Source organism: Pseudoliparis swirei, chromosome 9 (genome assembly GCF_029220125.1).
Source record: "Pseudoliparis swirei isolate HS2019 ecotype Mariana Trench chromosome 9, NWPU_hadal_v1, whole genome shotgun sequence".
NCBI lineage: Eukaryota > Metazoa > Chordata > Actinopteri > Perciformes > Liparidae > Pseudoliparis > Pseudoliparis swirei.
Window position 1 is genome coordinate 14885214 of NC_079396.1, and position 23236 is coordinate 14908449.

The 23236-nt window shown below is 41.6% G+C and overlaps 3 protein-coding genes across 5 annotated transcripts; all 3 read left to right on the top strand.

The window, feature by feature from the left end:
- Positions 1-1998: 1998 nt before the first annotated feature.
- On the top strand, positions 1999-6183 carry tnni1a (troponin I type 1a (skeletal, slow)). The gene is made up of 6 exons (XM_056422848.1): positions 1999-2071; positions 3577-3892; positions 4157-4288; positions 4510-4599; positions 4739-4915; positions 5546-6183. Exons 2-6 carry the CDS (start codon positions 3836-3838, stop codon positions 5648-5650), a joined length of 561 nt encoding a protein of 186 aa, XP_056278823.1. The 5' UTR covers positions 1999-2071; positions 3577-3835; the 3' UTR covers positions 5651-6183.
- A 1449-nt stretch (positions 6184-7632) lies between these two features.
- lad1 (ladinin) lies at positions 7633-14564 on the top strand. Of its 2 annotated transcripts, none has more exons than XM_056422798.1 (14): positions 7633-7875; positions 8599-8784; positions 9306-9630; positions 10849-10922; positions 11497-11653; positions 11929-12021; positions 12334-12377; positions 12465-12507; positions 12720-12757; positions 12885-12951; positions 13059-13193; positions 13298-13387; positions 13814-13939; positions 14036-14564. In XM_056422798.1, exons 1-13 carry the CDS (start codon positions 7838-7840, stop codon positions 13910-13912), a joined length of 1389 nt encoding a protein of 462 aa, XP_056278773.1. In that variant the 5' UTR covers positions 7633-7837; the 3' UTR covers positions 13913-13939; positions 14036-14564. The 2 variants fall into 2 exon arrangements, with proteins under 2 accessions (XP_056278773.1, XP_056278774.1); XM_056422799.1 differs by having other exon boundaries at positions 9306-9591.
- A 319-nt stretch (positions 14565-14883) lies between these two features.
- Positions 14884-23074, top strand: tnnt2a (troponin T type 2a (cardiac)). 2 transcript variants are annotated; one of them, XM_056422841.1, is made up of 13 exons: positions 14884-14974; positions 15120-16568; positions 17550-17606; positions 18266-18295; positions 18570-18591; positions 19806-19869; positions 19984-20100; positions 20193-20270; positions 20376-20486; positions 20579-20688; positions 20822-20912; positions 21007-21047; positions 22357-23074. In XM_056422841.1, the coding sequence occupies exons 6-13, from the start codon at positions 19816-19818 to the stop codon at positions 22388-22390; spliced, it is 636 nt and encodes a 211-aa protein (XP_056278816.1). In that variant the 5' UTR covers positions 14884-14974; positions 15120-16568; positions 17550-17606; positions 18266-18295; positions 18570-18591; positions 19806-19815; the 3' UTR covers positions 22391-23074. The 2 variants fall into 2 exon arrangements, with proteins under 2 accessions (XP_056278816.1, XP_056278817.1); XM_056422842.1 differs by lacking the exons at positions 14884-14974; positions 15120-16568 and having other exon boundaries at positions 17545-17606.
- Positions 23075-23236: the final 162 nt, after the last annotated feature.

The window sequence follows — 23236 nt, forward strand, 5'->3', positions numbered from 1 at the left end:
GCTCTCAAGTTTTGAAGACAGGCAAGAGTGAGAGTTATATAACACAGATGATAGTTGAAGTATTGATTGAATACACATTGCTAATGACTTTCCTTTTAGCGTTTTTTTCAGCGTGATAAATACGAAATGTGGCGGGAGTGTGTGACTTAAGACTGAAATGCGTGACTGTCACGCTCAATGCGTGACACTTGAGAGCCCTGCAAACAGGTCATGACGGTGTTTGTTCCCTGACGTTGTTTTGTGATAAATCGACCACAACATTAGCGCTGCTGAAAACATGACGTCACAACTGGTCCGACGTTTCCTAAAAAAATAAACAAACATAAACTCACGAAATCCGTGATTTCAAAGCCTTGTCCAGCTGTTTACTGACGTTAGTTATGTTTAGAGAATAGAGAGAGGAGAGAGAGAGAGAGAGAGTTCTTATTTATCTATTTAACGGCTCGTGTAGGATTTGCGTGGCCAGACTGAAAAACAAATCATACGGCCTCTCTTGTTCAGAGGGCCGGGCCAAATGTGGAGGCGGGCCGTATCTGGCCCGCGGGCCTTAGTTTGAGGACCACTGCTCTTGGCTGTTGATGTCTATCAATATCGCTCATTTTGAAAATGACATCAGAGGGCAATACGGATCCGTATCAGACCAGCGAGGAGGGCGATACGTGGCTGGCATGACGACCCATTAGCCAATCAGAACGCTTGTACTGTTGTTGCTATATAATAATTCATCTTTATTCATAAAGAAAATGTAAGCTAGTGGTCTGATGCTGCCCAGAGGAAACGCAGGTCGAGGATGTATTGCATCATCAGTGTATTGCTGCTTATGCTTCAACTCTGTCAGCATTTTTTTTTGGCATTGGGTGCCCTTTTTTTTGGTTTGAGCACCTGCCCCCCAAAATGTCTGTGCACGTGCCTGCTGAGAAGTTTCCATGTGTCTGTCAATATGGTCTGTATGGAAGGCTTAATGTAAAGCATAGACATCCCAGGGGCTTTCCTGCAAGCATGTCCAGCATTTTGATATGTCCATCGAGGTTTAAGTGCGGATAAACAAGACCAAGAGCGGCTCTGTGAGCCTGTACTTGGTCGGAGCAGTGCTTTTAGCTAAATGCTAATGTGTGCATGCTAATATGCTCACCTGACAATGTTTGATGTTGTTCATTTTAGTCTTGTGGGTTAGCCTGCCAACATTTGCTCATGAGCAATAAACACCATTGAGATTAGTTTCAAAGGTATTTGGCCATAAAGCAAAGTGTTGACCTGATGATCACATACCAATGCCCCAATAGAGATATTTCACTTGAAACCACAAAATATAATCTCACGGTGTCACTGGAGGATGTCACTGGAGGATAAGTCACATGGTCATCAAAGACTTTATGATTCATTGTCTGGGCAACATTTAATGCACTTATTAGACGTCAAGGCATTTAAGTAAACAGCAAAAACTATAAAACTCATGGTGGAGCGAGAGGAAAAATAAATGGGATCATCAAAGAGTCATCCTCATGAGGATCACGGATGTCTCCTCAAATTGCACTGCATTCCATGTAATAGCTGTTGCGTTATTTCGGTCTGGATCGGAGTGGTGACCTAACAGCAGGAAGTTGCCATCCATAGAGCCACCAGTGAGGCTAAAAGTAATGTATAACAGTATAACAGTGACGACTCCTATCATTATAAGGCACCGGTATTGTTCCTCTCTCTCTCTCTTCAAGCACTTCTTATTAATACTGTATACTTAAAAGTGTGAAATACGCTTTTAGTTCATCATCTGAGTTGCCCTAATCCACCAGCGTCGTGCAAAGGCCAAATCTCTAAGCTCTGACTGCTGGCCCCTTTCATGAATCTGCGAGAGACAAATGGACAGGGGAGGATTAGTCAGTAAGAGAGATGGGGTTGACTAATTATAGCCTTCAGTAACACAAGAGAAAGAGCGAGAGCAACAATAGGGTGGGAGGGTGTGGGGGTGTGGGTGGGGTGCAGTTAAATAGAGGAACATCAGTTCGTTGGTCTCATCTCTGATCATCCTGCCTCTTCTGTTGTCACATCTTTCCGTCAGCTGCTTCTGACCCAGGTACGGTCCCTTCATGGTGTTGTCTGTCAAGCTTTTCAGGTTTCGTGGTATGTCTTCCTTCTGTGCATATATGGTCCAGGAACTGGAAATGTAGTAGTTTGAAGTGATATAAATGTGTCTGGCTAAACCATGTATGAGTAGCCGTTTTTCCAAGTTTTAAAAAGGTTTCTGGATCTTTTGGTTTTTGCAATGGAAATATAGTCTAACCGAGTGATCAATGCACAGTACATGATGCCATTCAGTCAACATGAATAATAGCAGTGATCTTATATCAAGTGTTTGGATGTTAATGTGTTAATGGCAGGGATCTTGGTCTGGGGCTGTGGCTGGACCTAAACCAGAAGTGCATCAGCCAGAACAGGATGATTTATTGAAAAAATACAAGCTGGTTCTGTACCAAAGCATCTCTGTTCAAATCCAAGCTGACGTGAACTTTCCAAAGCCCCTCAGACTGTTTTTTGTCCCTGCCAAGTTGGCGGCACCACATGAGCATCATAAGCATCCATGAGTTACTGGCAGCAGTAAATTCATGATCCAAGCCGGGCCCCCTAGCACACAATCGCCCTGCACAGCTGTCTATCAGATGTCCCCTGGTCTATTTGGGGAGACAAGCCACTCTAAATTCCTCTCCCCGAGATAATCCCGATGAGAAAGATGGGGATGAGAGATGGGAGAGATGGATGAGGGATGGCTATCAGTATGGAATTTTCCTAATCCGTTGGAGCTGCTTGGAGCCGATCATGAGAGGAGGTCTTAGGTGCCATCATGGAATCAACAAGTAAAATGGAAGAGGGACATTAAGAGAGAAACGGTGAGACAAAACTGTCCACAGTGAAGTGTGAGAATACGTTTGGAAAACAGGGACCCTGATTCCTGATTCCTTTTGGGTTTCTCAAATGTAAATTTCTGACGCAACACAAACAAAATGCTGTTCGCCTCCATTTTACTAAAGTGGATACAAGCATCAGTAGCAGGGATCTCATTATATATTAGTTGAGCTATACTCCCTAATCTTTCCATCTACGCCCAAGCATCTCCAGAAGTAACCGCCTGAGGAACAACTAGTCCTGGTTGGGAATCAACGGCTTAGTCCAATGTGTGATTTGGGTGATCTGACCCTTTAAATCTTATCGGTCATCGGCTTTCTCACTCTCACAAGAAATTCAGTCATGTGAAACTATGATTTTTTTACAAGATGCAGGAATTTGTTTTTTATGCGACATGGAAGCTATACGGCCTACTTCTATAAAGTATGACAAGAGAGAAGTAGCTATAATAAGTAAGTGAGCATTTAGAAGCAGGAGAGTAGAAGTCAGTCGGATTGTGTATGATTGACCTGCTGACAGTCGACACATTGAAACAGACGCTCAAAGGAAAGTGTGGGAAGATGATCTGGCCGGCACAAGGCTTCATGAACAAACAACGACAACTGTTTAGTGTGTAAGTGTGTGTGAGTGTGTGTTTGTGTGTATGTTTCTAATCTCTTTCATCTCTCCTCAAATTAGATCTCATCAACAGGATGCCCGAGCATGTGTGAGTGATCAGGCTTTGTGGTCTGATTTTACACGCTCTATAATTTACTCATAAACACAGAACAAAAAGTTTTTCCTTTCCATTAAATCTTTTCTCTTTCTCTTTTATAGGCAAGAGGTAAGACCATTGTTTTCACGACTAAAGTATTTCTAAATGCTAAAATTATAAATTTACATATATATATACAATATACATGCACACATATTTGTATTAAATGTGTTGTCATGAATTATGCTCTCCGTCCAGAGGAAGTCAAAGATCTCAGCTTCAAGGAAGCTGATGCTCAAGGTAAGAGAGATCATGAACCAAATGTGTCTGGCAAACTATAATGTAATACACGCGTTTGACCACAGGAGAGCAGCAGAGGTCACGTTCTCAAACGCTGTACTGTACTTTATCTTCTGATACTTCTTCCAAACATCAGTCTCTACTGCACGACCTGTATGTTTCTAAGTCAAATCCATGAACGAAATGTGCTGATGTACCTTACCAGAGCAATGTAAAAACATCCAGTATTTCATTGCAATATATGTCAATTTCGTATTTGTGCAGAGTATGATGGTGGCAAAAGCCAAAGAAGAATTGGAGCAGGAGGCTTTTGTGAAAGAGGAGGAGAAACAGAACTACCTGTCAGAGAGAGCTCCTGCACTCAGAACCAGCGGCCTGAGCCTTGCACAGCTACAGGTGACTCACAAAAGCAACACTCATCAATCAAAGTGTTCTACTTCCGCACATTCTATTGAATTAAAGGAATTCAAGGCACCGCAGTTCCTTTGTACAGAGGATATCACGGATGACGCACTGTGACTGAACGTTTTGCATGTGCACACATTTGAGGTTGAGGTGATCGCTTTTGTAAAATACAAGTTTTCTTCTCTTGTTGTTTTATGTGTGTGTACGGAAAGGACCTCTGCAGAGAGCTCCATGTTAAGATCGATGTGGTGGACGAGGAGCGCTACGACATTGAAGCTAAAGTCATGCTCAACACACGTGAGGTATACACACGTCCTCGGCCCTTTTTCATGTGGGAAATGTAAAGATCATATCAGCTGATGCCGTGTTATAACTGTCCCCATGACAACACCCTTAAGTACTGATGGTAATTGCCAATTCAAATGTCCTTCCTTGATCCAGATTAAAGACCTAAACATTAAAGTGTTAGACCTAAGGGGGAAATTCAAGAGACCTAGTCTTCGCCGTGTTCGTGTGTCTGCTGACGCCATCCTTCGCTCGCTGCTGGGCTCCAAGCACAAAGTATCCATGGACCTCCGGGCCAACCTCAAGTCCGTCAAGAAAGAGGACACTGAGAAGGTGTGTGCAGAGGGGAATACAAGGCCAAATACTCTCAAGCATGCACATACAAAACACAAGCAAACACGTGCAAGTGAGATGTGTCCCTTCCTTAGGGCGAGTAAGCTAGGCAGCTCCTGTGAATTTTCAAATACACACATGACGTCAGCGCCTTCAGTGCCATAAAACACCTGAAAAGTGTGTTTGAGTGTGTGGAAGTGTGTGTTTGAGACACAGAGCGGTAGGTCGGTGCAGGGCGTGACTGCGCGTTCGTGCGTGTGTGTGTGTGTGTGTGTGAGAGAGGAGGGACAGTACACGAAACAAAGATTCCATTGTATAGAGAAGACTAGCTTTTGTGAGCGGTTCTGCTCCACCGTGCGTGCGTGCAGTTGTGCATGTTCAGATTAAAATGCATTTGTATATCTGTGCACGTCTGCTTGCATGGATGTGTGCGTCTCAGAGTGTTTTAGGTGCTGTAAACTAGTTGTAATAACCAGATTATAAAGTCCTCTCAAACGGGATTCCCAGATGACATCATGGGCCTCAAAAGCTTAGAGACAACAATGATGATAATACTTCCTCCACTCCAGTCTCGTTAAAGAGAAAACAGGGAAATAACTGCTCTCATCCTTCCTCTGTATCTGTCTGCAGAAGAGGCCAGTCGAGGACAGTGACTGGAGGAAGAATGTGGAGGCCATGTCTGGGATGGAGGGAAGGAAGAAGATGTTTGATGCTGCTAAGGGTCCCGCCCAGTGAAAACACAGAAGCTGAAGGGCTGGTGGCATCTACGGCATGCTGCGGCCATGTCCCCACACGCCTGAATGGTGCTCTACACTTTTCTGAAGAACTGATCTGTTGTTTGTTATGGTGTTGAACATGACTTTATCCGTGTGCCATTTTCTATTATTTGCATGTTCACGTAACTGAACCACAGAGATTTAGGCTTACATTTGTACAGCAATTTTTCTTTTAAGGCATCGAGTATCTTGGATGGTATTGTAACTCATTCAGCAGGCCAAATTATATTATAGACAATAATAATAATAATAATAGTAATAATGTGTCTTGACCAAATTGAACTGCATCTTTGATATTCTTGCTGGGTGATAACTGTAAGCACGGTCTATGGTTTTGTGAACTGTAACAAAAAGGCATGCAGCAGCATCAGCTGGATTTACTACAACAACAATCAAACACACCAAATGTATCTTCATTTGTTTTATGCTTTTCTTTTTGGAAATATGTACTAAATAAACAATGGCTGTCTTTAAATAAATGTAAAGAAGGTATTCAAAGTGTTCTTGTTACCACTATCGTCTTTTTGCAGTAGTGAACATTTCACACGTTAAAGATACATCAATACATATCATACATATCAATATTCAATTCAGAATTCATTGTAATCACTTTGGTAATTCCATGACTTCTCACCTATAGCACCGTCAACAGGTTAATAATTTGGTTTATGACCAAATATTTGTTTTGGGTTCTAATTAGAAGATGTCAGCATGCTAAGATGGTGAACACGGTGTACGTTGAATGTGATAGACATCAGCATTAGTGTTTCAGCATGCTGACGTGATTATTTAGCTCCAAGCACTGCTGGGCCAAAGCACAACAAGCATTGTCTGGAGACTCTGCAAACATTTTATATGAGAGGAATATAAAAGGAACACAAGGATAAACATGAACTCATGAGAGAAGCGTTCTGCTGATGTCCACCGCAGCATCCTGTCCACAGCTCCGGCTGCTCTCGGTTTTGCATGTTCACAAAGCACACCGGGACAAGTGCTTCTGTCACGGTGCTTTAATCATTATGGACTTTATCTCGTTGGACGCAAAGAAACTGCAGTCGGCATGTGTCACGGAACATTTACCCCCATATGTTCACCGCAGCAACACAAAACACAGACACACACAAGTCTTCAGCACTAATGCATACTTTGCTTCTTTGGCCAGGGGGTGACGTGACAAACCTGAAGCCAGACGTCTCCAAATGCTGAACGAGTGAAGCAGGCTCACACTGTGCAGCCCATCCACACAAAGGAAAGGATCTGGATACCCATCAAGGAACTTCATCTCTAATTGTGAAAGCAGCTCATCCTGTTTATTATTGCCTCATAGACTGCACAGAATGAAAGAAACAGGTACAGGTTTGGTAATAAAGCCAGGTGAGGTGAAGGGTGTGTGCGTTGGACTGAGCTCGAGTCTGGGTCAGAGTCCGACACACTGGGCCCAGAGGAGAGGACAGGTGTGGCCTAGCAGAGCAAACAGTCTGAATCAGACTGTAAAGAGACGCACTGCCCGATGTAACAAAGCACCAAAACCCAATTTGACGCTCAACATAGTTCCATTCTTTTACTATTGGACCACCCAAATCAATTGCCATTAATATATATATATATATATACACTAATGTTGCATCTTTATTTTTATATAAAGTCTAACTTGTTGATAATATCTGTTTGATATTTTGTACTTTATTACTTTGCAAACCTTTTTCTAAGGTGCTATACAAGCTTTTTCTGCTTGAATTCTTTTTAAATCACTCTTAAATGAGTGATTATTTAGTAATTGCTGAGTAATTGTTAATTTACATATCACTTCCCCTGTTCCCATTACGTACATCTTACTTGGTAAGTGTTACATTCTTATTACTGCATAATGTATTCGCTTTAATGTTATCGTAACTGCTATCTTTAACTCTCTCTCTCTCTCTCTTACACACTCCCCCCCCCCCTCTCTCTCTCTCTCTTTCTCTCCCTGTCTCTCTGTGGGTGGCTTACCTTTGTGGTCATGTGACGCCTCGGTGAGCTCCAACGGGGTAAAGGTGGACTGCTTTGTGCCGCACTGACTGTAATTTGACTGCCGGCCACAAAGTCACTCGACTCTGTTCTGTCTGTGAGCAGTGCTCCTGGAAACTTTTATATTTTTACGTGCAATATGTCCATCAGTCGGAAGAACTGGTCGGCTTTGTCCAGGTAAGATCACATCTGGATCATTTTTGTCTCAGAATAGATGCAGCGGCTGCTTTTAGACAGTAGATGTTATGGAGTTTTAACTTTAGTCATTGAACTAGCATTCCTGTAGCGACAGCAAGTTTGTAATATTTATTTACGGACATAATATCTGTAGTCATTATAAGTCGACAGTAACATAATGACACACAGCTATTTCCTCATTTGCTGTCATTTAAATTATGACAGGTACTTCCCTTTGCTGTGTCGTTGGAAGACTATGTTATAAAGTCACAGTTGTCTTTTATTCAGGTGCAAGTTGAGAGATAACTGGTTTTACTGTTGAATGAACGTGTTCCTCCAGAGAGTCAATCAGCCCACTGGGACTGGCTGCACCAGGAGACTCAGACATGTTAAAGTGTCTTCTATACATCCCAGTGCATACTACTTTGTAAACTGACTGTTTGGTTTATTTAAAGTTGTTCAGACAAGCAGCCAACTGTAACTCGACCTCAACTATGATGAACAAGTAAAGCAGGTTTTGTGTAACCGTTATAACGGCAATCTCTCTCTTTCAACAACCAAAACAAACAGCTATTTGGGTGGATTTCTGTAGATTTGATGATACGCCGTCATGTTTTCTGACACCATTTTTCATTCCTCTGCCTCCATTTCATTGTCGGTTTCACGTTTAAGTTCTCTGATTATTATTCACATCTCCTGTGTCCGCTACGACTCTGTCCTCAGCCTCGCGCGCCAGTGGACAATGGAGGATGAGGAGGAGGTGGAAAGAGAGAAGAGGAGGAGGGTGAAGAGCTCCGGCAGCACCGCTGAACCCACTGCTGACTGCAGCCAAACGACCGGAGACACGCCAACCAGCGACAGCCCCTTTGGGACAGACTCCACCAGTGGGATGTCCCAGAGCCCCAGCAGGTTATTCTCTCGATTTAGGAAAGAGTTTTATTCATTCATAAACCTGTCAACACTTGATTTATAGACTGTCTGAACAGGACTCTGCTGCTTCAGGTGTGTGCTCTGCTTCTCCCCGCTTGTTTACACTACTATCTCTCTCCTTCTGTCTTCCCGTTTCATTCTCTCCATCTTTCTCGCATGTTAGAGGACCATAGAGGCGCTTGCATGTATCCATCTACTTTGATAGTACGCCTTGTCAGGAGATGGATGTCACAGGGAGAGAGGATTCTTACTCTTTTGCCCCATGGGAATGTGCCATCTTTATACTTTTCAAACATATGAATCCCGATACCATGAAAAGCTATCAAACACCACCAGCTAAGATCCTGGAGCAGAAGCAGTCTTCAAAGAGAGAGAGGGACTGTCCAGCCTTTCATGAGAGAAACCTGATCACACACAAGACTGACAGGTCCCTTCCCTCATTACAGGCGATGCTTCATATCCACCGGTCATTGACGTGTGTGCATGCTGTTTCTTTTTAGTGTGGAGCAGATACAGCTGGACTTTGTGGAGATACTGCGTGTCCGAGATGAAAAGCGCAGGACGAGGCACGTGGAGATGCTGAGACGACAGAAGGAAGAAGAGGAGGATGAAGAGGAGGCCTGCACAGAAGGAGCCAGGGTCGAGATACCGGCGGACATGGATGAGGGCAGTGTGTTGCCCTCTGTGAAAGCCACAGCCAGACCACAGCCACCCCTCAGAACAGCCTCCGGCAGCCCCACCAACAGCAGCGGCAGCAACACCAGCATCTACATCACAAGCAGACCAGTAAGACTGGAGTCACGCGTCGCCTTTCACCAGAGTGAAGTAAATATGATGTTATCATGGCCTTCATGTTGCAACTCAACTCAGGCTAAATGTTCCATGCTAGCTGCTATGGAAGGCTGCACTGAGGCACAGCATGTTTGGAGCTTCGCGCGAACATGCCCAGTGACAACGTGAACATACTGGTGTCAAGCCGGTGTCATGATTGCCATATTCAGCACCTTACAGTTGGCTAGCATGCTAGCATGAGCTTATTATTATAAAACAAGTACAGCGAAGGCGGATGGGAGTTTTCCAGACATGTGGTCATAATCCAACACTTCAAACTGATTTTGACTTGATGGATCACCAAAGTGATTTGGATACCTCGTCTGGGAACCACGTGTTGTGCTTATCTGGGCAGTGGATGTTGAACAATTTCAACTTTGGCCTGCTGGTGATGCTAAAGGAAAAGTCACAGAATTACCAACGTTTAATGGGATTTATCCTCTGGGGATAATGAATGGCCAAGCAAAATGTCATAGCAATCCATGTTGTTGAGATAATTCAGTCTGACCAGGGGGGGGGGATTGACCCACATTACCTCCACTAACATTGAATGTCCTGCCTTCCCTGACAGACAGGTAGACAAACACTCACAGCCAAACTATTAAAGCTTCTCTCAGTAAAAACCCAGTGCTCCCATTAGTGCCACCCAGCAGTGTGATACTCATATTTAACTACCCCACGCAGAGGGAGAGTCAAGTTAATCATTTTCTAGATTATACAACAACTTTTCTTCCGCTCAGGAACTGATGTTGTTACGATGGAAAGACTCAGTGTGCCTTACTAACAATATTTTGGTGAACAAAGCCAGATAAAGAGAGTGTAAGATGCCCACACACATACACTCCCTACATATTTGCTTGTTATTAACAACTTTGGTATATTTTCTTTCAGTATACATGCATCACAATATAAAAACGTGAGGCAATTAAGGCAAATACTGTATGGTCTGATTACTGAACTGGACTTGGACTTTACCCGGGAATCAAATAGCCATTCAAATCATATAAAACACTTTGATAAAGCATGCTTAAGGTCATGATATGAACTGTATCTGTTATTATACTCACATGCGGCTTTTATTCAGTGTAGCTGCAAATTAGGCCATAACTGTACAGTGTTATGTAATGTTAGGCGTGCCTCAGGTGCCTCTGTTCAAAAGCTTTTATGCTGTGTGCTCACGTTGATCGTCTCTCCTGTTTCTTTCTTTGTTAGCACGAAAATGGAGAGTCGACGAGCAAAGAGCCGGATCCCAAGCCATCGTCCAACCCAGCTCGCAAGTTTGTCAGGTTAATGAGCACAATTCTATTCTTCTTTTTGTGTATGAGTCATCGGTAAGAATGAAATAAAGATCAAACATGTCTTTCAAAGAAGATAAAAGTTATCGATACAACAAAGTGAAATAAAGGTGCAACGAGGAAAAGTGACGGGGTAGTAGAGCTCTGAAATAGCAACCAACAGCAAATATGTGTGTCTTTATACACACAAACACACACACACCCTCACACACACACAAACACACACACACAAACACACACACATATTCACACACACACACCAACACACACACACACACATGCACAAAGACATTCACACACGCACACACTTGCACGCTCACTCACTCACACACATACACACATGCACACACACACACACACACACACACACCTTTCTGTCTCACCAAGATCTGCTGGTCAGCTAGCTGGAGATAATATTCTCTATGAAGTTTGGACAATATCTCAAAAGGTGACTAGTGAAGAGGTTGCAGTGAAGACTGTAATACTCTGCAGCTTTACCTTGATTTGGATCAGTTGTTCCTTTCTCGTGCACATCTTCAAGTGACCTTTCATTTTGATGTTGCAGTTCTGTCTCCATCTCATTCGACAAAAGCCCCTCCGCCAGCGGCTGTACGAGTCCCACGAGTCCTCGCTCCCTCACGACCACCTCCTCACCTCGGGACCACTGGGCGTCGCCTTGCCAGGCCCCCTCTCCCCGTGGGCCTCATGGACCCAACCAGGAGGTATTTGAACATAACCATCTGTGCTTCACGCTTTGCTTGTCTGGTGGAGTTTGGCTGCACGTTGCGGGCGCTACCGCTCATCAGTTATATAAAGCAACAGCGCCCTCTGGTGGCAAGAGTAAACATTACAGCCATACAAACTACTGTATCATTGGCTCCACCTTGCACAAAGTAAACCGTTTTGAGGAGATGCTCACTGGAGCTTATCCTCATTTGAAGATGAATTGTTAAATATGATCCAAAGTAGCAGTAAATTATATTTTACTTTAACTCAGACCAGGATGAATGGCTCTTCCTCCAACGGCAACTTTGAACAGACGACCAAACCGGCGTTTGTCAGACAGAGCTCCAGGACTATATCTTTCAGGGTAAATACATCTGACCTACACACACACACACACACACACACACATGCACACGTTCTCCCTTCTACATGCCAACATGAACTTCTGCCTATTTGACTGTTAAAACCCCATTTAATCTTGCATCAGCTGTTTGACTATCATGACAGGCTCATTTGCTTGTGTCACTCAAGCTCCTGGCTTATGCTAATCGCTGAAGCAACATTGACCAGCTTTTACTGCTGACTAGTTGCTTTGTTAACTCATCACAAGAGACGGGAGGGCAGTGTTGGTCAGACGACTGTCTGGTAACATTCACATACGCTTGGTTTTACACAGATGATGAGGAAGAAAGAAGAGGAGAGTGAGCCACTGCAGAGGAGGTAAGAAAACATTATTTTCTTTATATTTTGATGCTCTTTATTTCCATCCATCTCATTTTAATGTATGACTGCTTTATTCTGTTGTAGTGCAAGTGTGAGGATGGCCTCCAAGAAGTTTGAATCTAACACCGTAAGATTATTGGCTTTATAGTTTCTAATTTCTGAGTGAGATTTACAGTCATCACTCTGCACCTTGGACAGGAAATTATTCTTTCATTATTGGTTGAGTAAAAGGGTCGCAGATGTTTCGAGAATAGTGAACCAAGTCATCATTGAAACTAAACTGGAGAGGATTTGTTTTAAAGTTGATGATTTACAGTGTGTGTAATGTTACTTGTTCAGGACCAAGATGAAGACAACGCATCATCTTTCCAGAGAAAGTAAGATTGATCAGCCAAGTTATTATTTTGTACCTCTTCCTAAAGTTTAAATGATTGCTTTTCTAGAATCTAGTCAAAGTAAGTGCACAAGATCAAACCAGGCATCTGTGCATTCTGCTTTATCCAGCTCTAGGCAGAGGATTTCATCAAGGTCCATCCAGGAGAAGATGGAGAGACTGGCTCAGGCTGCACAGGTCAGGCTCTCCAGAACAAAACACAAGTCCACTCAAGTTATCCACTTCTTATTTTTCATCAACACAGATGTGTTTTTCCCCCCTCAACCGTTCCCATATGTACGTAGAAGTCAGAAATAATGCGATCTCCAGACGTGACCCAAAGGACTCTGTTCCTGCTGGACGAGGTGTCTAGGAAGAGAGGACTCTTTGAGAAGGAGCAGCAGGCAGCGAGCTCCACCAGCCCGGGAGTTTCCAGAAAGGTACAATTACACTCATCAGATCTGCATGTGGCATCGATGCAGACGTTGATATCATCCGCTTCTACGGGTCATAATTATTTCACATCTCTGTCGGAAATCCACAGGAATTTAGGAGCTTCACATCAGGAATGTCAGACCGGATCAACCGCTGGATCAACAAGTCCAACCACACCGGGTCTGCACACAACCCAACTGTAAGGCTATTTGCATTATTGTGTGTCTGTGAAAACTGCTCATGTGAGGAGGTCTACAGGTGGAGCATCTGGCAGCTAGAGGGCAGTGGTACTCTCAACTATACTGCGACTGAGCAGGCGATATTGTTTTCTTCCTGCTTACTTATGATTACTAAAACTGACCAAAACCAATTCCTTATTGTTTAAAAAAGAAGTTTTCTCCTCTAGTTACAGCAACTATGATTATTTATGATTAAATTCATTGCAAACATCAGTATTTCATTTTTTTCTTCTCATTCTGTTCTCCTAGTCAGTGTTTGACTTTATTCCCATTCAAAATCAACGTGGCATACAGAGAGCATTTATGCTTCTCTCGTCGCTCTGTTGTATTGAGGGTTGATCGTCTTGTAGAAATAAGTCTGAACATCTTAAATGTTCTTTTTGTAGGACTTGAGACATGTGGACATCACCGGTACGAGGAGCCTGTTTGAGAGCCCGGAGGAGGGCAGTGCGCCAAACAACAGCCCTGGAAAAATCTACAAGTGAAAGATGTCCATTTATAGTTCTCAACAGGTAAGATTAGATCACTGCGCCACAATGCACTTTTACATAACTTAATATTTAAATATGAAATTAAAATGTGTTTCTTCCCTTGTGTGTCGGACTTAGTTGACGGTGAGAGGACACGAAGAGAACTCGAAGATTAATGAAGGCCATGACTGACTGATTCTTTTTTCATACTTTTTTTTCATCCTTCACCTCCAAAGCACACTGGAGCACACAGATATACACACACACAGATATATGCACACACAGATATACGCCAAATAGAGAAAACACTTGGGTTTTAGTTTAAAGGACTGAAATGGAGATTTCTGATTTTAAAGTTAGGATGCTTCAATCATACACGACTGCATTGCTTCTTAAATTACAAATATGTCTTATTTAAAACATCAAAACGATTTAATGTGTGAGGAAGAGTAAAAAAGAAAAGTAGACGTTGATATATTTGTTTTAAAGCTTTTTTTCTATTTGCCTTAATGTTGTGTAATGTGCAAGCACTTTAAGCAGGTGAAGGTCTTGAGGCTATTTTAAGTTGGAAGAATTCTGGAGTTGTCGTGTTATGTTTTTGTTTAATCTGACAAAATATTGTTTGTGTTCTGCATGTCTAAGAAATAAAAGGTTTTATTACCACAAATGTCTGTCATAAACTTCTTTTGATTGACACACACCTTCTCGGCCTAAAAGCATACGTGTTCGGTCACATCACTTACGTGGCAGAGGGAGTGTGGAGATAAGAGTTGGATGCCTGTGTCATGTCAGCGGCGGGTTGCGATACAAGGGTGAGACGATGTGTATGTGGAGCTGAAGCAGCTCTGTCTTTATCTGGCACTGCGAGCCACACTCGTGCACACAGCGGTCTTTTTTGGGAATGGCGATAATGGAGAGTACACACTATCTAAAAAGTTATTAATAACACAACAAAGGGCCCTCAAGCCGCTTCCCCACTATGCAGTCTGTCCCTTTACCCTCATGAGACCCTCCTCACTTTCCTTTTAGTAAAAGAAGTCTCTCCATCAGCTCTCTTTCCTAATCGCTCTAACTCAGGTACGTTTCACTGATTATATAATGTTCCCTGTGTGTACAACCACAATGCTGGATGTTGTGCTGTAAAATGTTGAAATGAGCTGTAAAGAATAAGATGGGGAACACGATTCCGAGGTGAATGTCTGGACTTGTGTTTGACGCTCAGATTCCCCGCTGCTCGCCTGAACGCTCCTTGCCATGTCTGACAACGAGGAGGTGGTGGAGGAGTACGAGGAGTAGGTTACTTGTTTCAATGCTTCAGCTGGAATATACTGAACGCGTTTCTTGTGTGTCACAGAATCTGTGACATGACTGCACTGTACATTGACAGACATGTTGTGCCTTGTATCGTATTGTATTGGCAGTATGTTGTTATGTGATGACAGATTGCTATATATTTGTGTTTTTTCTACCAGCATAATAATGTCTGTATGTGTTTGACTTTCATAGGGAGGTGGAAGGTAAGAGCTCTCATCATAATTCACCACATACTGTACACCATTACTATCGCACTGAATTGTGTGAACTAAAGAGGTAGTTGACAGATGTTTAGTTAAGTAATCCAGTGAGCGTAACCTGATGCCACTAATGCGTACACGCAAGGGATTTCAAAGGAATGTAAAGACATTCACATAAATGTCACATTGATTGTAAAAGTGCAGCCAGTTTGTTAAGCTTACTGCTTCCACAACTGTCGGTCAGACATGTTCCTTTTGTTGGAGGCTCATCTGCAGCTCAATGTGTGTTTGTACCAACACACGTCCTTGTTAGGGCAAAGATTGCAGTTGGTCGATTGCTGGGGGGAAACAAATCCACAAAATGTAAATTAGATGAAGCATTACGGAAACAGTTGTTGGATATGTATACCATACTTTGTTTTCTCATTGTGATTATTACATTTGTAAATTCCCTCTCGTGTATTTTCCTGGCTGTGTGATTTAGATGAGGAGACTACTGAAGGTAAGGCACTTGAATTGTATGAATGAAGCTCTGGGTCATCAATGAATGATATTTCAGTTGGACTTAGGGAGTGATGAACATTGACAGTTGGTGGTTAAAATAACATCGCTGTGGTCAGTAGTGAAGAAAGTATTAAGATCCTTAAGTAAAAGTGGAAATACTCCAAGTGAACTCTCTGCAATATAAAAGTAAAAGTATGTAAGTAGAAAATGCTCTGAGTATTAAAAGTACTCATGCAGAAGAAATAGCCACTGTAGATATGTTAATATCTAATAATATTATGACATGGTTGAGGGGTAGATATTTTTTTAACAATTTTTTAAAGGACAACTATTTATTATTTATGTCATGGAGTAATCTGCTGATAATTTTCTCAATTTAATAGATGTTTTTGAAAATAGTGAGATGCCATCACAAGAGATGATTGACAATAAATTCAAATTAATACATTAAATAGAAAAAGGCAGCAAAAAGGGTTATTATTAAAATAGTTTCAAATTAATCATTCTTTGTCTCAACTTGCAAATCAATTGAATAATCAACTCTAACTGTGTGTACTGGTCTGACTGGCTTTACTAAACAGCGTTGTGCTTTTGCTCAGCAGGAGAGCAGGGAGTAGAGGAGGAGGAGGTGGAGGAGGAGGCGGCAGAGGAAGGTATTGCATGTGCTTTCAGCTGAAAGCATCTTTTTTTAAGACATGCCATAAAGTTGGTAAATGTCCCCGGTTTTTGAGGACACGGTGCAAGTACCAGTAGTTTTTTTCTGCAACAATTCGACCTCTCAATCAGAAAACATACAAGATGTAATGTGACGGAGCTCGCGATGCACATGCGTTGTGTCTTAGCCTAAACATTATGCCACAAGGCTCAACTTTAAACGTGTCACCTCGAAGAAGGGCTTGAATCTGTTTTTTAGTGCTGTAACTGTAACAATATCACTGTTATTGGATCAATATCACTGTAAAGGAATACAAATTAATAAAGTTATACAAATAAAAAGGAAGAAAAAATAAATAAATACGTAAAAAAGTAATGAAAAGTATTGAAAAGTACAAAAGTAATTAAAAAGTAATAAAGAAATCAAAAGTAAAAAAGTAATAAAAAAGTAATTAAAGTACAAAAGTAATACAAAAGTAATGAAATAGTACAAAAGTAATAAAAAATGAATAAAGTCATCAAAAGTAAAAAAGTAATTAAGTTATACAAATTTATAAAAAAGTAATACAAAAATAAAAGTAAAACAAGTATCACATCTACAGCACTGAAAATACACTCATGCATGGCACAGACACAAACACACACACACACACAACTTCAACAGCTCTTTAGTGCTGCCTGCTTGAAATACCAGAGGTGGGTAGCTCATTCCGAAAGGATCCCTTGTTATCTCTTGTCCGGCGTTCTGCTCTGGAACAGAGGGTCAATCCAACAACCAAACCAACAGAATGTGAAAACATCTCCAAAGAATGCACACAAGCTCCGGAATGCTTTTTTTAATTTTTAAACCAGCCGTTGTCATTTAATTATGAGAAATATTATGAAAAATGAAAAATCACTGACAAGGTAGAATGATGGGCAATAAGTCAATACACGACTTTTCACTGACGTGCAACTATTTCAACTGTCTCCTCTGCCAGACACCGTGCAGGATGTGGATGAACCTGATGCAGAGGAGGAGCCCAACGAAGAACGAGGTGAGGGGTTGAGGGGGAAAACATTGTTGTCTTGAATACAGACATGTGATCACTTTATTGAATGTGTCAGCGGTTCCCAAGGAAGAGAACATCTAGAGTCGGGTATATTTTGACAACAAAGCAATTATGATTCATTTATATTCAATCTGTCATCAGTCAGAGACAGACAGGAAAATTATATGTTCCTCCTCTCTGTCTTTCTTACTCTTAGTCACACGACACATAGACACTGGGAAAAAGCAAACCGCATCCCTCAGGCCTTTTCTAAGTAGTCAGAATGTTTTACTTTCTGTTTAACCTAATCAGCATTGATGAGGCCTTTCTCCCTCTTGTCAAAATTTGAATTTGTTCAGAATCTTGGTTTCTGCAAAACCTGAAACAGTTATAAATGTCAGCCTCTTTGACTTTAAGGTCTTTCAAGCATTCGGTAAAAAATAAATGTTGCCGTCATTCAAATCGAGTCACATGATGCCATACCTTCTTTGGCGAGTCGTCTATCATCTAGAGGACAACCTCACTGACAGATTGTTAATTGTGATTGGTGACACTTTACTTTCGACACAGCCACCAACATATAAAAGCGAATACTAACAGACTTTCTCAGCACTCTATTTGGGCCTTGCTCTTCTTTCCTCTCAAATATCTTATTTTTGTTCCAGATGGAGAAGAGGAAGTGGAGGAGGGAGAAGGTAACACTGTTTATCAAAATTGCTTCACATTCAATTGTATTACACCTTACCACAGTAATAATTCTTTCTTGGATGTACTCCAAGACCTTTTGCCTCAGATGAACTCTCTGCTTAACGGAATATCCCGCCCTGCTGTTCCAAGCACAAACACAGTCTCCATTGTTTTGAACTTGTTGTTGTTTCTCATATTGGGCAATGTTTTGGTGTGCCGTTAGCGAATGTGTGTGGTCTGGTTTAACTCATTGTCTTTCAAATATATTTCCCTTCTAAACAGAGGAGGCCAAACCAAAATTCAAGTGAGTAACACTCACACACACACACACACACACACACACACACACACACACACACACACACACACACACACACACACACACACACACACACACACACACACACACACACCAAGTTTGACATGTTGGGAAATACACTTATTGTCTTTCTTGTAGAGAGTTAGACGAGAAGATCCATGACACTCTCATCTGTATGTTCATCTATCATACTGACAGGAGCCGGTTAGCTTAGCTTAGCACAAAGACTGGAAACAGGGGGAAACAGCTAGCCTAGCTCTGTCCAAAGCTGATCCAAAAGGTAACAAAGTCCTTCAAGCACAGGTCTCTAAATTTCCCTAATCAACACCTTCCATGTTGTTTGTTTAAACTGTATAAAGATACTGACTGTGGAAAAAAGAAGAAGATCATAAATCATTGTTTTTACACATTGGCTTTTATATGGATTAAACACACAGCCACATAACTACGGTACTTTATACCCCTTCTGACTGCCGCAACAAGTCGCTGTGACTTACATGTCCTGAGAATATCTGTACGGAAAAAATAAATGCTCCTTCTCAGCTTGTAACTTCACTTTTTTATCGTTTCTTCAGCATCAAAACTATCTTGTGCGCATGCGTGGGGAACACAACATTGCAAAGAGGAACTGCTAATGGATAATTCCACGCACTTTAAATGCTAGTTTGCCAACATGTAAACAAATAGGCTGTAAAACGGGGTTTAAAATGGTAGCGACCCCACAACATCGAATCCACAGCATTCTTTCTGTTGACGTCCCCCAAAGCATTATGGGAAGCATTACGGTAGTTCCTAAACAAGTGAATATCAAATAGAGGTTAGACAAAAGATAACTGCTCGGAGTGATAAAATACATCCATGATATTAATACATATTTATGACTTTAACAAGGATCAGAATATCCCATCGATTCTGAACCTATCTAGTTAAAAAATAATAATAATAATAATAATAATAACATAAGTCATTGATAATATAACTTTGGTGGACAATTGTCACAATACACATAGTTAAATGAAAGTAAACTAATTCAGATTTAGATTCAACTTAATTGTCATTGGGCAGAGTTCAGGTACTGAGGCAACGAAATGTCTAAGTAGGTACAGTAAAGTAAAATAAATCAGGATTCTGTTTTTAATCCTATTACTCTGAGCGTTGTTCATGTCCTGTGTTTTTTTCTTCTCTTTTTTAATCTCCAGGTCATTTATCATGCCCAACCTCATCCCTCCTAAGATCCCAGATGGAGAGAAGGTGGATTTTGATGTGAGTGAGACTTACAGTAGAGAACATGCATAGGCTCCTGCCTCATGATGTAAAGCCAGTGACCCATAGACCAATACCATGAAGTACAAACACACTTAACCCCTGTTTCTCTAGGATATACACCGTAAAAGGATGGAGAAAGACCTGATGGAGCTTCAGACTTTGATCGTGGTTCACTTTGAGAGCAGAAAGAAGGAAGAAGATGACATCATTCATCTCAAGGACAGAATTGTGAGAGCCTCAGACTACAGTAACTTAAATGTGATAATTCACAACATAAATGTCTGATTTAAGATCTGCTAAGATGATGATTTGTTGAGCAGGACAAGCGTCGTTCTGAGCGATCAGAACAGCAAAGAATCCGAAGTGAGAGAGATAAAGAGCGGCAGAAGCGTCTTGAGGTAAAGTCACGAAATGAAATGCATACTTCCTTCATCTAATGAATGATCCACCATCGAGAACATGTCACTCCTGAACCTCTCTCTCTCTGGATTCATGTTTTTTAGGATGAGAAAGCTCGCAAGGAGGAGGAGGAGGCCAAGAGGAGAGCAGATGAGGATGCTAAGAAAAAGAAAATCCTTACCAGCCTCCACTTTGGAGGTTACATGCAGAAGTTGGTGAGTGGGTGGAGGGTTCCTAGTGGGAGGTTAACATAGTTCAAATGTGAAGGATGAAGACCAGATCTAAGTTCCTTTTCACTTTCCCACAGACAGAAAAACGGAGCGGAAAGAGGCAAACTGAGAGAGAGAAGAAAAGGAAAATATTGAGTGAAAGACGCAAATCTCTGGACATCGAGAACTTGAGCCAGGACAAACTCAAGTAGGTGGAGACACATTGTGTCATTTTACTGAAAGAAAAAAAATGAAGACATGAGACAGTGAAAATGATCATTGAACATAACCAAAACAATCACAACCCCACCGTCCCATCTCGATGCATCTGTGTCTCACAGGGAGAAAGCTAAAGAGCTGTGGGAGTGGATGCAGGAGCTGGAGGCAGAAAAGTTTGACCTGCAATACCAGCTCACCAGTCAGAAATATGAGGTGTTACAACAGTTCTCAACATCTATTGTTGAAATAAAGCACAACATATAGTATACCTCGTTCAAGTAACATTTGTATGTTTTCTTTGTTACAGATTAATGTGCTGAGGAACCGTGTCAGTGACCATCAGAAAATGTAAGAATGAACTTTATATCTAATATTGTCTCTCTCTGATGCCTCACTTAGAGGCCCTTTTCACTGCAGACCTGTTGCCTTGTCAGAGCAGGGAAAGCACAGGTGGGACATTAATGATGGCTGCATTATAATTATAATAATAACCTTCAATTTTATATAGCGCTTCTCTAAATACCCGAAGTCGCTTACAGAGTCCAGAGTCCAGTAGTCATACACACACAGTCATACCGGTGGTGGTAAGCTACATCAGTAGCCACAGCTGCCCATTTTGGGGCATTCCAATGAGTCTTTCCAAGGTATTGTGAATGTTCACTTTCTGGTGGGTGTGGTTTACATGGACACTTAATGCAATGAAGCCATTGTTAAGGTTAGAATTTGCTTTTCCTGCTTTGAAAAGTCAAAATGTCAAATATTAGACATCCTCCTAGTATTTCCTATAATGAATAAACTGAACTTTATGCACAAAAAAAGATGCTCTTTTAAAGTTGAGGTTGTGACCGGAGTAGTTTGTACTTTTGATTTCAAAAGTCTTTATAGTCACACTCCATGGCGGAGTGAATGACCAGTCATAATATTGTTTCAATATGCAAATACATGTTATTTCAAGTTTTAGTAGTATGCTCAGTTTACAAAAATGTGTAAGGTCATGCTGCAGTATTGTAAATGGTAAATAAAGGAACTGATAACAAGAAGAATGTAACGACTTCAGACATAAACAAGTCACATAGACATGTATTAAAGTCACAGACACAACAGTTAACTTGTTGAAGTTAATGTGTACATTCACCCACTGGTAACAGCAGGTTTTAGCTCATGGTGAGAGTGGTCGTCCCGTAACCACAACCTACCCCCGCTCTCCCCATAGTTGCATGTCAAAGTGTCCTTGAGCAAGACTAAAGACCATTGCTCCCCAGGCGCTACACCTGAATCACTAAGGATGGTTTAGAGAAGAATTTCCCAGGGGGGTCAATACAAGTGTATATTTCTTTTTGCTTTCTTTTCTAACCCCACACCTTCCCCAGCCTGTCACATCCAAGCTCTAATTTGGCTTCACATGCCCCCTGAGGCTTTGTTACTCACTCAAACTGGGAGAGCTGGCTGTGTGGCTGGGTGTGGCCGGCAGGTCAGCGCTGACACCCGTCACACACTGAAAGAGCACCTGTATGTCTCTTAGTGTGCTGATTGCCTTATTATCTTTAGAAAGGATGAGGATTCTGCACCCTCACAACAATAAAGTGCATTTTTTAATGTTTTTTTGTGGACAGATATGTTGTCTTTTACCTCATGTGTCCCTTTCTTTTTTCAACAGATCTAAAAGAGCCAAAAGAGGGCTGAGGAAATGAGCGTGAATGTGCAGCTCAAGCAGTGTCAGCATCAGCCCCATCCTGCAGCCACCGCCTCAAACCAAGCCCTGGCTTTCCTGCCACGCCCTGGTCCCTGTTTCCCCACTAACATCACCTACCAATTATATGCAGGTTTCCAGCGCCATCTCACTCGAATGTATTCCTTTTCTTTCCAATCATTAAATTAGATCCTCCGTGTTTAAGGGTGTAAATGAAAAAAAAACGTTCTTCAATCAAGGATTCTTTGCTTTTTTTGTGTGCATGTGTTAACTGGCACTCAAAACTCAAAAGAGTCAAATTACATGAATGCAGAAAGCCTGAAGCTAATACAGGAAGAGACATCTTCCTACTCAGAGACAGGCTCTGACATGACCAAGACTGTCATAAAGCTCCGTGGGCTAACGCCCAGACATCCACCCAACAGACACATTCACCCAAACTTGGAAGAGAATTAATCATTTAAATTCAACCGAAATCCAGGTGGGAAAGTCCTTTAAAAAAAAGAAAAGAAAAACACACACAGTCGTTCTAACCTCTCTTCAAAAGGAAGGTTAATATCAACGTTGTTACAACTTAATGAAATGAGCATACCATTCAAAGGACGTATGATTTATGAATTTGTGGTCAGGTTTTACTGTATTTATCACAATTAATAAAACACATACATGATGTGGTCTAAGGGTGGTGCTGTGTCTATATTATGCTCTATATCATTTTATTTATAAATGTATTTAAACCAATGAAACAATACAACATTATTATCATACCAGTGATTATGTTGGATAGTTAGATAGGAAGAGAAGTGCCATTCACAGTTTTTCACATTCAACCTTAGTGAAAAGGAAT